Source organism: Bactrocera latifrons, unplaced genomic scaffold (assembly GCF_001853355.1).
Source record: "Bactrocera latifrons isolate USDA-ARS-PBARC rearing strain unplaced genomic scaffold, ASM185335v1 scaffold_79, whole genome shotgun sequence".
Taxonomy (NCBI): domain Eukaryota; kingdom Metazoa; phylum Arthropoda; class Insecta; order Diptera; family Tephritidae; genus Bactrocera; species Bactrocera latifrons.
The window spans coordinates 868,024-880,917 of record NW_017537478.1 but is presented as its reverse complement, the minus strand read 5'-3'; the positions used below and the strand labels follow the sequence as shown (position 1 = coordinate 880,917).

General features: G+C 31.6%; 1 protein-coding gene across 1 annotated transcript in view; it reads right to left on the bottom strand.

The window, feature by feature from the left end:
• Positions 1-2,522: 2,522 nt before the first annotated feature.
• Positions 2,523-12,894, bottom strand: part of LOC108976626 — a 60,894-nt gene continuing 50,522 nt past the window's right edge. The window contains exons 13-15 of the mRNA XM_018945853.1: positions 3,635-3,815; positions 3,400-3,567; positions 2,523-2,726 (exon numbers count right to left, since the gene is read on the bottom strand). Coding sequence (XP_018801398.1) covers positions 2,523-2,726; positions 3,400-3,567; positions 3,635-3,815 — 553 coding nt within the window. The remainder of the gene's footprint in view (positions 2,727-3,399; positions 3,568-3,634; positions 3,816-12,894) is intronic.

Genomic DNA, 12,894 nt, shown 5'->3' with positions numbered 1-12,894 from the left:
ATACTGAGCATCTTTCTCTTTGACACCATGTCTGATATCCCACGTGATCTGTCAAATACTAATGCATGAAAATCCTAACCTCAAAAAAATCACCCGATATTAGAATATATACAGACTAAACGCTTCATGGCTATGGCAGTAGTATTTGAACTTTCGCTGACTTAATTATGTACATATAATTTATTTATTTGTCAGATTATTAATKAATGTTGCCGTTATTCTACATTTTTTTTTCCTTTTTTATTTGTAGCTATGTTATGTGTGCAATTTGTTTTTAACCAAAATATTAAATTATTAATAATTGATATATATTATATAATAATAGAATCGTAAAAAGTAAAAAAAAATATATAAAGGTATTTAGAATAAATAAAACTACGTAGATATTTTTATAAGAAATACACTTAAATTTTTAAAATTTCGTTCTTTGTATGTATTTAAGGGGATGGTAGGTTATCAGACTGCATTCTTCTATATGAAAAATTTCTACAGAATGGGTCGGGCATTCAGAAATTGCTCAAATTTATTTTAACTTTTACTTTTTTCAGTAAGAGAGAAAAGACTAGTTAGTATCGGTGTAAAAAACAGCACTAAAATTACATCGTCTCACTATACAGACCTTTCGTAAGTCGATTTAAATAGTAAGGAACCATTACATTTTAAGCTATAAAGTAAACCCTCGGTTTTAGATTATTCTAAAATGTAAATTAATCGTTTGGAAAAGTTTAGAAAAAAATAAAAGGCTGCGAAAAAGGGTATAGAATGCGCCCCAACTAAACCAAAGATGACCTTAATGTGAGGAAAATAGCGCAGAGCAGATAAATGGAGCAATTTATTTATTATCTTTCGAAAAAAAAACTATAGATCTACAAGCTCTTGATGTCATTTAAATATTTTTATTTTTTTATTTTAATCTGGTTTGCTCAGAAAAAAAGCTGTAAGTATTTTTGGGTGGGAAAATCTCAATCAAACGAACACATTGATAGCCGATCAATTTGCAAGTGTTCGAGGAAAAAATTTTGTGGCGAGCTAAGCTTTCGTCAATAACAATTTATAAACTTTTTAGAACGTTTGGCAGCTAAAACATTCAGTTAGTGATATCATGAGAGCGTTATGTCAACCCTTCACTTTTGATAATAACAATACGGCATTCAAAGTATTTTATGTGGTAACTAGTAAAGACAGCTGAGAGACAGATCTGTCATAAAACCTGAAACATTTCGATATATTATATTATTCATATTTGCATTGATAGAGGGATTACAGGGCTTAGATATATACAAAAGCTATCATATATTTTATGCAAAGATTGATGTCAAATTTAAAAGATTAGTCAAATATTTCAAAATTTTTATTTAAAATCGCGTTTATACCTATGAGTGCTTCAGTTAATTTAATTAAAGTAAAAAATGTTTTAGAAAGTACAAAAATTTAAATAAATTTCATTAAATATTTATCGAGTAATCTGAAATTATTTAAAACCATATGATCAAGTGTATGTTGGGTATTCAGTTGCAGGAGTATGCGCAAGCCAAAAAAGGGAATCGCTTAAATTACATTCCAAGCATGCAAATAAAAAACAAAAAATAAAAAACTAAAACGAAACAAATTTCATAGGAAATGTTAGAATGTTTTCAAAGGTGGATAGGACATACCTAGAAACTAAGTTGAGCGATTCAATGCCAAACCACTAAAACGATCGGTGAAATGTCTACTGAACGAGTGTGAACTCTACGGTAATTTTGCACATTTTAACTATATTTTCCATTACAAGTTTACATTACGAATTTATTGTTGCGGATTACATTTTTTGGTACTTTTTTTTTTTTGGAATTAAGGTTTATTTAATGACTTTATTATTGTTATTGTTTATGCATATGTTCGATATAGTTAAGTTGTTTTATATTTTAGAGTATTTGAGTGCTTGTTGTGTAGTGTGTATATACATGTCGTGTATGCTATACGCTCGTATATAAGTAGGTATATATGTATGTATATATAGAATATAGAGTATCCCATAAGTGATGTTGCTTAATTGGTTTTTTCTGTTTCTACTTGCAGCTCGAGCGTAGAGAACGAGTACTAAATATGTGGACACAAGCAATAACGAAGCATTTGAAAGAGGTTATATAAGTAAGTTATTAAGTACAAATAATGTTTAGAGTGAGAATATTGAAATAAGTCAAGTGAAATGTTCAAGTATAGAGTTTGCAGTTTCAACAATTGCAATTGCTAATTTACTATTAATTTTTAATTTTGAGCTGCATTGTGCCGACGCCTAAGCTACAAAAACAATACAGTGTATGAGTAGTTCTTGAGTTGCGTATATTCGTTTGCAATTTCAAAACCAATTATGAGTCCAATTTTGTAAAATAATTGTCATTGCTGATGATTTGTTTGAAATTTGAAACAGTTTTAAGCAGAAATTTTGGAAAATAGATCAACTGCTTTGTATAAGCCAATTTTTCTAGTTGAGTTTTTTTTGTATATTTTTGTTATATTTGCTAGAAAACTTGTGTGCTCTATAGTTTGAGTGAGTCAAGTGATGCAATTGATGAGCGCCTAGATAGACCTAAATTAGTGGGACAACTGACCAGTGAGGTTGTTCCAAAGAGTTTGTACCAGCCGATGACGATGTTCGATAAGTTTAAATCGTCGAGCATTATCTGTGCCACGCCCATGAAAACTTTCTTCTCGATGCGGCCATAGTCACCCCAAACGGTCACCTTGAAGAAAGAGAAAAAACCGGGATTGAGTAAAAATTGAAGCTGCCAAATATGTGCGCCTTCTTTCATCAACTGTATCTGATCTAATGGTTACATAGATTTAGTTACTGTTACATAATTTGCGCTTTGTTTGAAAGGTCACTTTCGGCACCTTCATCCGCTTGTTGTACACATTTTTAGTATTTGTATTCGATGAAACGAAATGTGCTTTAGAAATTACATGGGTATACAGGTTCAAAAAAATTTATTTTTTTTATTGTCTTATTAAATTCTACAACACCTAGGGAATATTGTCCTAAATTTTAAAGTTGACTCGAGTAATAGTTTCGGAAATACAGAAAATAGACGAAAAAGGGGTGCTTGAGTATTAGATGTAAAACGGGAAACACCTTGAGTACTTGTGAACTTGTGTCCCACTTTTATTGTCACTCAAATCGTTAAACGCATTTTTTCGTTGTTCCAAGTTCTAGGTTAAGCTTTGTATGAGAAAAAATTTGTTTAAAAAAGGCTTTTTTTTACCTGAATAAACCCATGTAACCCCTTAAGTTATTTTAAACGAGCATCCAGTTTTTACTCAAAACCCGCTTAAACAATTTTTTTTTGCACAGAAAAACAGAGCGTACGTTACCTAAAACTATTTTAGTTTACTTTGACCTGTAAAATGTAAAATTACCTGCAGAATGCATCCCTGGTATGGCTGCTTGAATACCAATTGTTGTTGATAGAGCGGATCCAATGTGCGCCTTGCCGTCGAAGTTTTCATCTTGTCAATGCAACGTTTGCCAGAAACCAAGTATACTTTAACATAAGGAGCGGGAAGCATTTTCGACGTTGGCTTTTGCTGCGCAATACAAAAAATTTCTCAATTTGAAATGTTTTTTTAATAAAATGGTTTTTTGTATATACACCTGTAAGCCTCTAGCACGTATAACTTCTACTTCTAAGAAACCCTTTTGATGGCACATTGATAACTGTATATCACCCAGCGATGGTGCGCCCAACACTTGCCGCCCAACCAGTTGACCGGGCCCCAAACCGTCTATGAACTCCGACAGCTGACCATCGTTGCCACGCAGCGATGGTGAAAATCTGTACATTTCGCAATTTTAGCGACGTTTTTAGATTTTTTATTTTAATATTTTTTTTTTTTAATATGTTTTTTCAAGCATATGTTGGAAGAGAGAAAATTGATATTTGTAGTCTATTTTGCTAATTAATTTTTGCAAAGTGTGTGTGTATTTAAATACATACATATAAATACACAAATAAATATTGCATCAAATACAATAAAATAGAGAATTGAGAAATTTTCAAAACAAAAAAATATTCATATATTTTAAATAACATTTGAAGAGCAAGTATACAATATAAATTTTACAAGTTCCAGTTATACACAGGGAGATATAGAGAAACATTTGTGAGTATACGAGTATTTGTAAGTTTATTCTGGTTGTGGCATACAATATTTTGGTGATGTAGATGGTGAGTGGTGGTGGTGCTGAATATTTTTAAAAATTTCATTGGAATTTGCACAAAACTATAAAAGAACTTTGTTCCACAGCATGCATTTTTAGAATCTTAAGTCAGTTCGGAATAACTCGCTTATAAATTTGCATAGTCAAGTGCCTTAGGTGCTCAAAAAATTGCTTTATTTGGTGGTAGAAAAAATTTAGATATATATATTGGAAATATAGGGAAAAATTTAGAATGCATGCTTAGTAATAAATATTATTTCTAGATGTAATATTTATATTTATAAAATATATATATATATATATATTTATTTTAGGAAATTAGCTTCAAATGTTTTTTTACAACAAAAATGAAGCAGTTGAGATATTGTGCAATAATATTTTATTTTTTATTTTTTAATAGAACATACTGTTATATTCATTTATTAGAGTTCAAAAAATTAAATGCAGTAGTTAAGAAGTAATAAAATAATGCTAATAAAAATCTTTCTCAAAGAGCTTTTGCTCTTTTGCCTTCTTCGATTCAGCTTTTATATCCTCAATTGAGTCAAAACGGTGTTCTCAGCGTGGTCATGTGAATTTGCTGAATAGCCAGAAGTTACACGAATGCAAATTGTAGTTGCTTCACGATATTAATTGAATATGTGGCGAAATGATCACGAATAAAACCAGTGCAGTATGAGATGGTGCATTATCGCACTTCCTTATTCAATATCAATCCTAATAAATTCAGACATAGAAAAATCGATCGAAATCACGAAACGACGCATATCTCAAATACTAATAAATATTTTGACGTGACATTTAGCATAGATGTCACTTACAGTACTACCAACTTACAGAAAATTTTACCGATTCGAAAAACACGTGAAGTATAAATAAGAAATTCACCTTCCAATTTCTTCACAGAATGGAATCATGCAAATGATAGATCGTACTACAAAAATGGTATCGAAAGGTTGGAAGATTCCTATGCTGTAATTAGTGGATCACTTTTGAAGGAAATAAAAAAGCAATTTTGTTCAAAAAATGTGTTTTACAATGGTAGGCCGGAGACTTTTCAATTCAGTTGTTATTGCTGTTGCAGTGCTTAATGCCCTGAATGGACATTGAAAAAATCTTGAATTCAGCAAAAATTTATGTCCAATTTCAACTCTTAAGTAATGTCTTCAGTCCACACCGTTTTTACAATTGAAGTCGGTGTCAACGTTATGGACAAGTGTGAGTGCTACAGATAAATGCTATTAACAATCATCTTGTTCCATTGCAATGGTCATTGGTTCCTAACTAGTGGTGAGTATATAGGCTATATTAAATTGATGGTATTTAAAAGATGCATAACTGGTTTTCTTATATCAGAAATTCTCTTTAAATACTTATAAAAATTGTTTGCGATATGAATCACATTAACGTCATTTACCAACTCTGGTATTCTAGGGCACATGTAAGAATTGAGTACTTTACTTAAAAAGTTGCAAAATTATTCAATTATTTTTAAATATTTTCGAAATACAAATTTTCCTTACAGCATTCATTATTGGAGCTCGCGGCGAATAAAATATAGCATAGCTGAGAGTGTACACGAAGACCGTGGATGATCAAATCCATTCGCAGTAACTCGGACTGCCTTATGGAACCAAAGCGTCGAGACCTTAAATTGAAAGCGTACAAGTTACACCTTTTGCAAGAACTTAAACCGCTCCACCTTCCCAACGGGCATCTATGGACTCTTGAAAAGTTCCAAGAAGATCAGACGTTTTCAAGCCAAATTTTGTTCAGCAAGGAGGCCCATTTCTTGTTGCATAGGTATATTAACAAGCAAAATTTAGATATTTGGGAAGAAGAACAACATGAAGAGGTTCAAAATCTGCCATTTCATCCCGAAAAAGGGGATATACTTCTTCAAAAATGTTGCCGGTGAGAAAGTAATCGTCAATGGAGACCGTTATCGGGATATGATAAACAAATATTTGATGCCTGAAATTGAAGCCCGTGATTTGGTTTCAACAAGACAGCGCCACTTCCCACACATCGTACCAATCAACGCATTTACTAAGAGAACACTTGGGTGATCGGATAATTTCGCGTTTAAAACCGATTGGCCACCAAGAAGGTGTACTTTTTCTGTGGGGTTATGTAAGGTCTTAAATCTATGCAGACAATCCCGCTTCCATTCAGGCTTTGGAACAATGCATCACGCGTGCCATTCGCCAGTTACCAGTCTAAATGCTTGAACAAGTCATCGTAAATTGTACTCAAAGCATCCTTCTGAACCATCTGAAACATAGCCGCGGCCAACAATTGAAAGCAATAATTTTAAAAAAATAAATGCCAAAATATGTTCTTTCGAATGAAAATAAACATTTCCCATTAAATTTAAAATTTCTGTAATTTTTCTTTAAAAAAGAAGGGAATCTCGATATGCTTCACTTTTTACATACATTGGTTAACGGTCAGATCTGAAAATTCGATATAGGAATAATGTGACAAAGCCAACTCTCAAGTTTTACACTTTACAATTCCTTTTCAGAAATAGATATTAACAAACATAGGACTTTGAACTATAGCTATCACATCTTCTGTACCTTTATAAGAATAAGAATTATAAGAATGAAATAACAGCATTTTTGGATTGTAAAAATTATTTTGACGATGATGGGATTCCATTCATCCTTTAATGCAGGGTCTTTCAACAAAACCGATGTATTGCTAAAATCAAATAAAAAACTTAAATCTGGTCAAGTTCAGTGTTCTATAAGTTTCATACAGATTTTAAAGTTAGTTGTCGAAAATTTACTTTAAAATACCGAAGACTAATACCGAAGACTTTAAAATACCGAAGGTAAAATTGAGCAGAAGATATTAATTGCATGAATTATTTCTTGTCTCTTGAATATTATAATACTAATTATACTAGGTTAACTTATATAGTCGAATTAGGCTGATAAACTCAAAAAATGAAATATATCAGTGATAAATAAATACATGAGACATATTTGAACTTATTCCATAAAAAGTTAACTACGTTTTCAACCCATAAAAACTTTTTGCATATGTAGGAAAAAATGTAAAAATATACATGCAAAATATTATTATTATGCATAAATATTACGAAAAACTGAAAGTCCACACATCTATATTTGTATACATATATTATATATATAAATGCGTAAGAAATTGTCACAAATCTCTTTTTACAGTTATATAAATGATAACACAAAAGTTAATAAATTAATAAACACAGAAATATATAAATGCAATTTTTGTAGATTAAATAAAAAAAAAAAAATTGAAATAGAAATAATTTCACCGCAAACATAGGAAACAAATATCACTTTAAATTACACAAAAGCACAGAGAGAGTTTAGAAAAATATTTGAAACACAACGAATATAGAATCGCAATTCAATTTCGTGCTGATTGCCGCTGCACGTTGCGACCACGAAGTAGGAGACAGAGCGAAAAGTAAAAAAGTGAAGAAGCGAGAAGCGAGAAGCTGAGCAGTTGAACAAAAATGGGGCACAGATGAGTCAGTAGGAGGCGATAGTTAGACGTAAGCGAAAGTAGAGAATGTGGGAGGAAATAAAAAACAAACATGAACGATAAAAGAGCGACTGACAGCGAGGAAAGATGAAGTGGTTCGCAGTCAGGCAGCAGCAAAGGCAAAGCTCACTTTCACTTATATTTATTACATGATTTTGTTCTTGTTGTTTTGTTTTTTACAAGCACACCCAACTCTTTGACACATATGAATACGACATTTATAATTGTGTAGCAATCATTCAAGTATATTTATATGCCAAAACTTATGCGCCTAAAAGTATGCTTTGTTTTACAAATTTAAATGAAATTTATTTTTTTACACTTTGAGCATAATTTTATTGTTTTGCAGCTTGAAAGCGTTGTTATTTTAATCATGCGCCTAAAAGTATGCTTAAAATGGTTAAAAAAATATGAATGTAGAAAGAGATTAACTCTTTTCATTGCCCTTCTAGCTTTATTTTAATATATTTTTAGCTTTGAACTCCTTAGCAGATTGGAAGGTATTAAAAATGTGGACCGAAAAGTAAATTTAGGTTATTTTTCAAGTATTTTTTGCAACTATTGTATGTTAATTTTAGTTTGAAATTCTTTATGGTGAAATCGTTAAGAAAATTGTCTTTAAGGTTATTATGTTCCTAAATATTTGGTCCGCGCCAAAAATGTGTAATTAAGTTTTTTAAAATTATACGCCAAAAACTATGCTTAGTTTTTACATATAAATTGTAATGTAATTGTAGGAATGGATACTTTCTCAACATTTCACTCAAAGAGTGGGGTGTACTCATGCGGTAATCAGTTAAATGTATATACAGCGAGATGCAACTACACGAAAGAAATTTTACTAATAAAATTTCGATATGTTTTATTATAATTTTATTTTTTTTTTGTATATCTATATCGATTGCGTGCGCACCACGCAGTAGACGATGCACTTACGATGAGCCCTCAGAGCTGGATATGGAATGTATGCTTCCGGTGCGGTATTGCGTGGCCGATGCTGCGGGCGGCACCTCCACAGAGCGTTGTATGCTGCCGGCAGAACCGCGCGATTGGCGAAGATGATGATGATGATGAGATGCATTGGAAGCAGCAGCTGCATTATATGAAGCCGTATATTGGTCTGCATTAACGGGATTGGTAGGAAGACATTGAATGATTAACACTGATTAGACWAGTATGATGGTACTATAATGCAAAATTATGGTAAATGCCGTTTAAGCTAAGCTGCCTCAAATTTCTCATGTTGTTGTAGTGGTAGCACGCCTTTGCTTTATAGTTTACTTTAAATTTACTTTACAATTCGAATATTTCGTTAACACTGCGTATGATTGTTGTTATTTATATTCTTAGTAAATGTGTATGTACATACAAGAAACGCAGGCACTATATATGTAAGTACAGCCGTGATGCAAATGGGCTTCCAAAATACACAAGCAAGCCCCTGTGCAGGATCACTGCGATCACACAAGTATATATGCATACATTTAGGCGCCAACGTATTTATATCTTTGTACACACACTGCCATTTCGGACATGTATTCGACAGAGAGGGAGACCAACAAAATTTACAAAAGTAAAAAAAAAAAAATACAAAAACGTAATGAAAATCGTATTGAAAATACAAAACGAAAATGTCATTACGAACATTTGAGTACTTCAAAGGAAAAATTATAAAACAAGTGGACAGAGAACAGCGCAAATTAAAGCATGAAAAGCAGTTTGAAATAAATGAGAAATGTTTACACTTGCATTCTAAGAAAATATTTGTTATACATATGCTTTAGGAAAAAAAAATTCTTTTTTTTTTTTTGATTATTGAAATTTTTCATTGTCAATAAATAGTTGATAACATTTCAATTCTTAGTACAAGGATTATAAAATCGCAGAGTAAAAATATTGAATACATACTTCAGCCATATGCAAAGAACAACCTGAAAATTAATTATATTTTTAAAACTCTTCATTCGGCGTAACCTTAGCGTACACAAGCCAATAATTCTCAATTATCATCATTTTACTACTTTGGTCGACCAATCTTTGGCAATTCTCTACAATATGCCGGTGTAAAATTTTGCCTCTAAGGTCACACCTACATACATATACATATGCATSAGTGTGTTGGTAGTGTACGAGTGAGTGAGTGAAGTGGATTGGAGTGTAAGCGAGTACGAGATGAGCGCCCTTCTATGTCTCCCTGCATATAAGTATATGGTATACTATAGTTAACTTTGATTACGCAATATTGTGTAGTATACTTGATAGGAACAATAGAAAATATAATAAATTGGCAATAGTAATAGATGATAAACATTAGAATTCTCAGTAATTCTTCAAAGCATGCAACAAAAGGAATTCTCGGTAGTGTTCGATAAGCCTAGATCCCAAGGAACCTAAAGAAAGCGCATACAATGAAAATATTAAAGGCAGCAACGATCCAGCAGAGTAGTCGTCTTCAAAAATTGAAAAATATTTTGTGTTATAAATAATATTCCGTTGGAATTTATAAATTTGAGTTGCGTTATAACTAAATCTTTCACATATTTTTTACGGTTGAAGCTCATTTCCGATTTTACAATAGTTTTAAAGTTTCCAAATGTTGAAATATCTCACATATAGCTCAAATGTCCTCACTTTTTCTGTTTTTATTTGAAAACATAAATTTTTTTTAAACTATTTTCTTTGCTTTTTTTAACTTAATTATGAGCAGTCCTGCTTAAGAGCTTAGTAAGCGCTAAAATAACGTGAGTAACCATTAAGTAGGTTATCACTGACCCAAACCAGCGAATCGCGTACTTACGACTGGTTAGTGCGATGTTCATTTTGCGTGGCACTTCATGAAGTTAAGCTCACGCTCAGATCTGGCTAATTCTTTCAATTGTCATTTTAAGTATTAGTTCAGAAAACAAACTTGTACATTTTAACTAGTCAGAAGAACTCAAATTATAAAACTTTTAAAGCAATGGGGAGCTCAAGAGAGTAGTTTTCTATAATACTTGATTACCGGAAAATGTTTGTCGGAGAAAATTTATAAAATTTGCTACAATTAGTGTGAGTAGGTTTCAAGTTTTCTTTTTACATTATTTAAAAGTTGACAAATTTATTAGAAATCTCTATTTCATTTTCTTATTATTTGCGAGCATTTTGGGCTAATAAGCACACACTGCAAATTTTTGGAATGCACTCTTAGTGCTCCATACTGTAAAGAAAAAAATACGCCGATAGAATATACGTCTACGCATTTTTCAAGCGAGAGATATTTGCTCTCTATTATGTGAGTATTCATCATACTTAATAATCGCATAACAGGAATCAAATCTTATGTGAGGTTCTAGGGATTCGTTGCTGAGTATGCGTTAAATATAAATTTTGAGATTATGAGAATTTCGTGGAGGCAAAACCTTAAATTTCAGCTTCTTTGAATCGCGCTACTTGACTGGATTGTGATAGCTTTAAAGTGCAAAATTTGCACCTAAATAAATATATAGTATATATTGGTATATTAGTATATCTTAAAACTAAAGTTAATAGAAAGATGTCAAAATGTAATAAAATTTGCAGAGTATTTCGAAAATATTCTTAAATTTTACGTTATCTTGCATCATCATTCATCGTTTAGTACCATTGGTAGTAGTTCTTAATTATTAGTCTTTTCATACTTTATTCACAATCCGTTGTAAGTAGAAAGTTAACGCTTAAAGCGAGCTTACCGTGTTCTTTATAAATCATCTACCTCCTTCGAATTCATAGCCTGAAAGTTTTTTCTATTTGCGTTTTAAGGTTAGGTTTTCTTATAAAGCGTTTAAAAGCATGCAAACTCTTCAACTAATTTAATGCGGTCTTAATCTTAATACATATTAATTATAAGTTGTTATTGTTAAGTGAGAAAAATATTATTAACTCATGTAGTTTGTCGAAAAAGAAAGCAAGGCCGTTCTAGAAAGAAATGCATGTGATGCAGCAATGGCGAAATGGCACGCTTCACAAATAAACTATGAACTTGAACTACTAGCTACAGCATTTTACTAATGAAATGAAAACAATTTTTTTTTTTTTGAATGCTTTAATATTAAACTTTTAATGCTTTTCTAATGAATTGAAAATGAGCAAATCGTATGCAGCTTAATGCAGGGCATAATCACATAATGAAAGCTTAATTAACAGAATGAAGCGCAAGTTGTTGTAAGAGCTGCGCTTCAAATGCGAAAGCTTTTCAAAAACATAATGTTTTACATTTTGCGAATTTGGCAAAGCAAAAGCTTGAAAAGCTTTCGCTTTGAAACGCATACAATATTTGTTTGCCATTTTATTTGAATAGCAGAAAGAGCCTAAAAATACGTATCGACTTTGGACGTTAAATAATATGGAACTTAAATTATTAATTTAAATTGCAAGAGTTGGGTAAGGAGGCTCGTTTTGCGTAGAGCTTTCATTTGTTTTATGAATTAAAAAGAGCTTTCATTAGCATGTGCTGCGTACGCGCGTTTACTTCGTCGGTTTCGCTTTTTAATGTTTGGTTTGCGACGCTAGCTGTTGTTTAAACGCGGCATGCCAAGCTTTTGAGGGAGTTAATAAGCTTTTGGTGTACATATAGACATACATACATGTATTGTTGTTTATTTACAGTAGAAGTGTGGTGAAATGTGAACTTATTGAGGCTCCAACACTGTTCGTTAAAATCAAGCTTTCGGGAGTTAAAGCTTAATTCATTATCATTTGTGGAATACAGAGGGGATAACTGGAAAAGGCGAACTAACAAGGTGTCTGAAAATTACATAGAAGGTACGGTTTTTTCGATTTTGTTTTTTTTACTACAAGATAATAAAATTTTCGAAATTTTATTTCATTTTCGAAAATTTATTTCAGCGGTTTTTGGGTTTTCTCTTTAGATCATGTATTATATTTAGTAGTTAATCAATAACAGCACACCTTGTGAGCTCCCCTTTGTGTATATAATATGTCCTAAACGATTTCTTTATCACAGTAGTAATGTTTATCATCTTTACGTGAGAACTTTCATATTTACTTTCAAGTACATATTTTTTTATTTCTTAAACAAATTATCATAAAAAATATAAGTAGTGAAATCAAATTCGAAACAATATATGCCAATAAACTATAGCACTTAATTAATCAAAATTCAAATAAATATATAG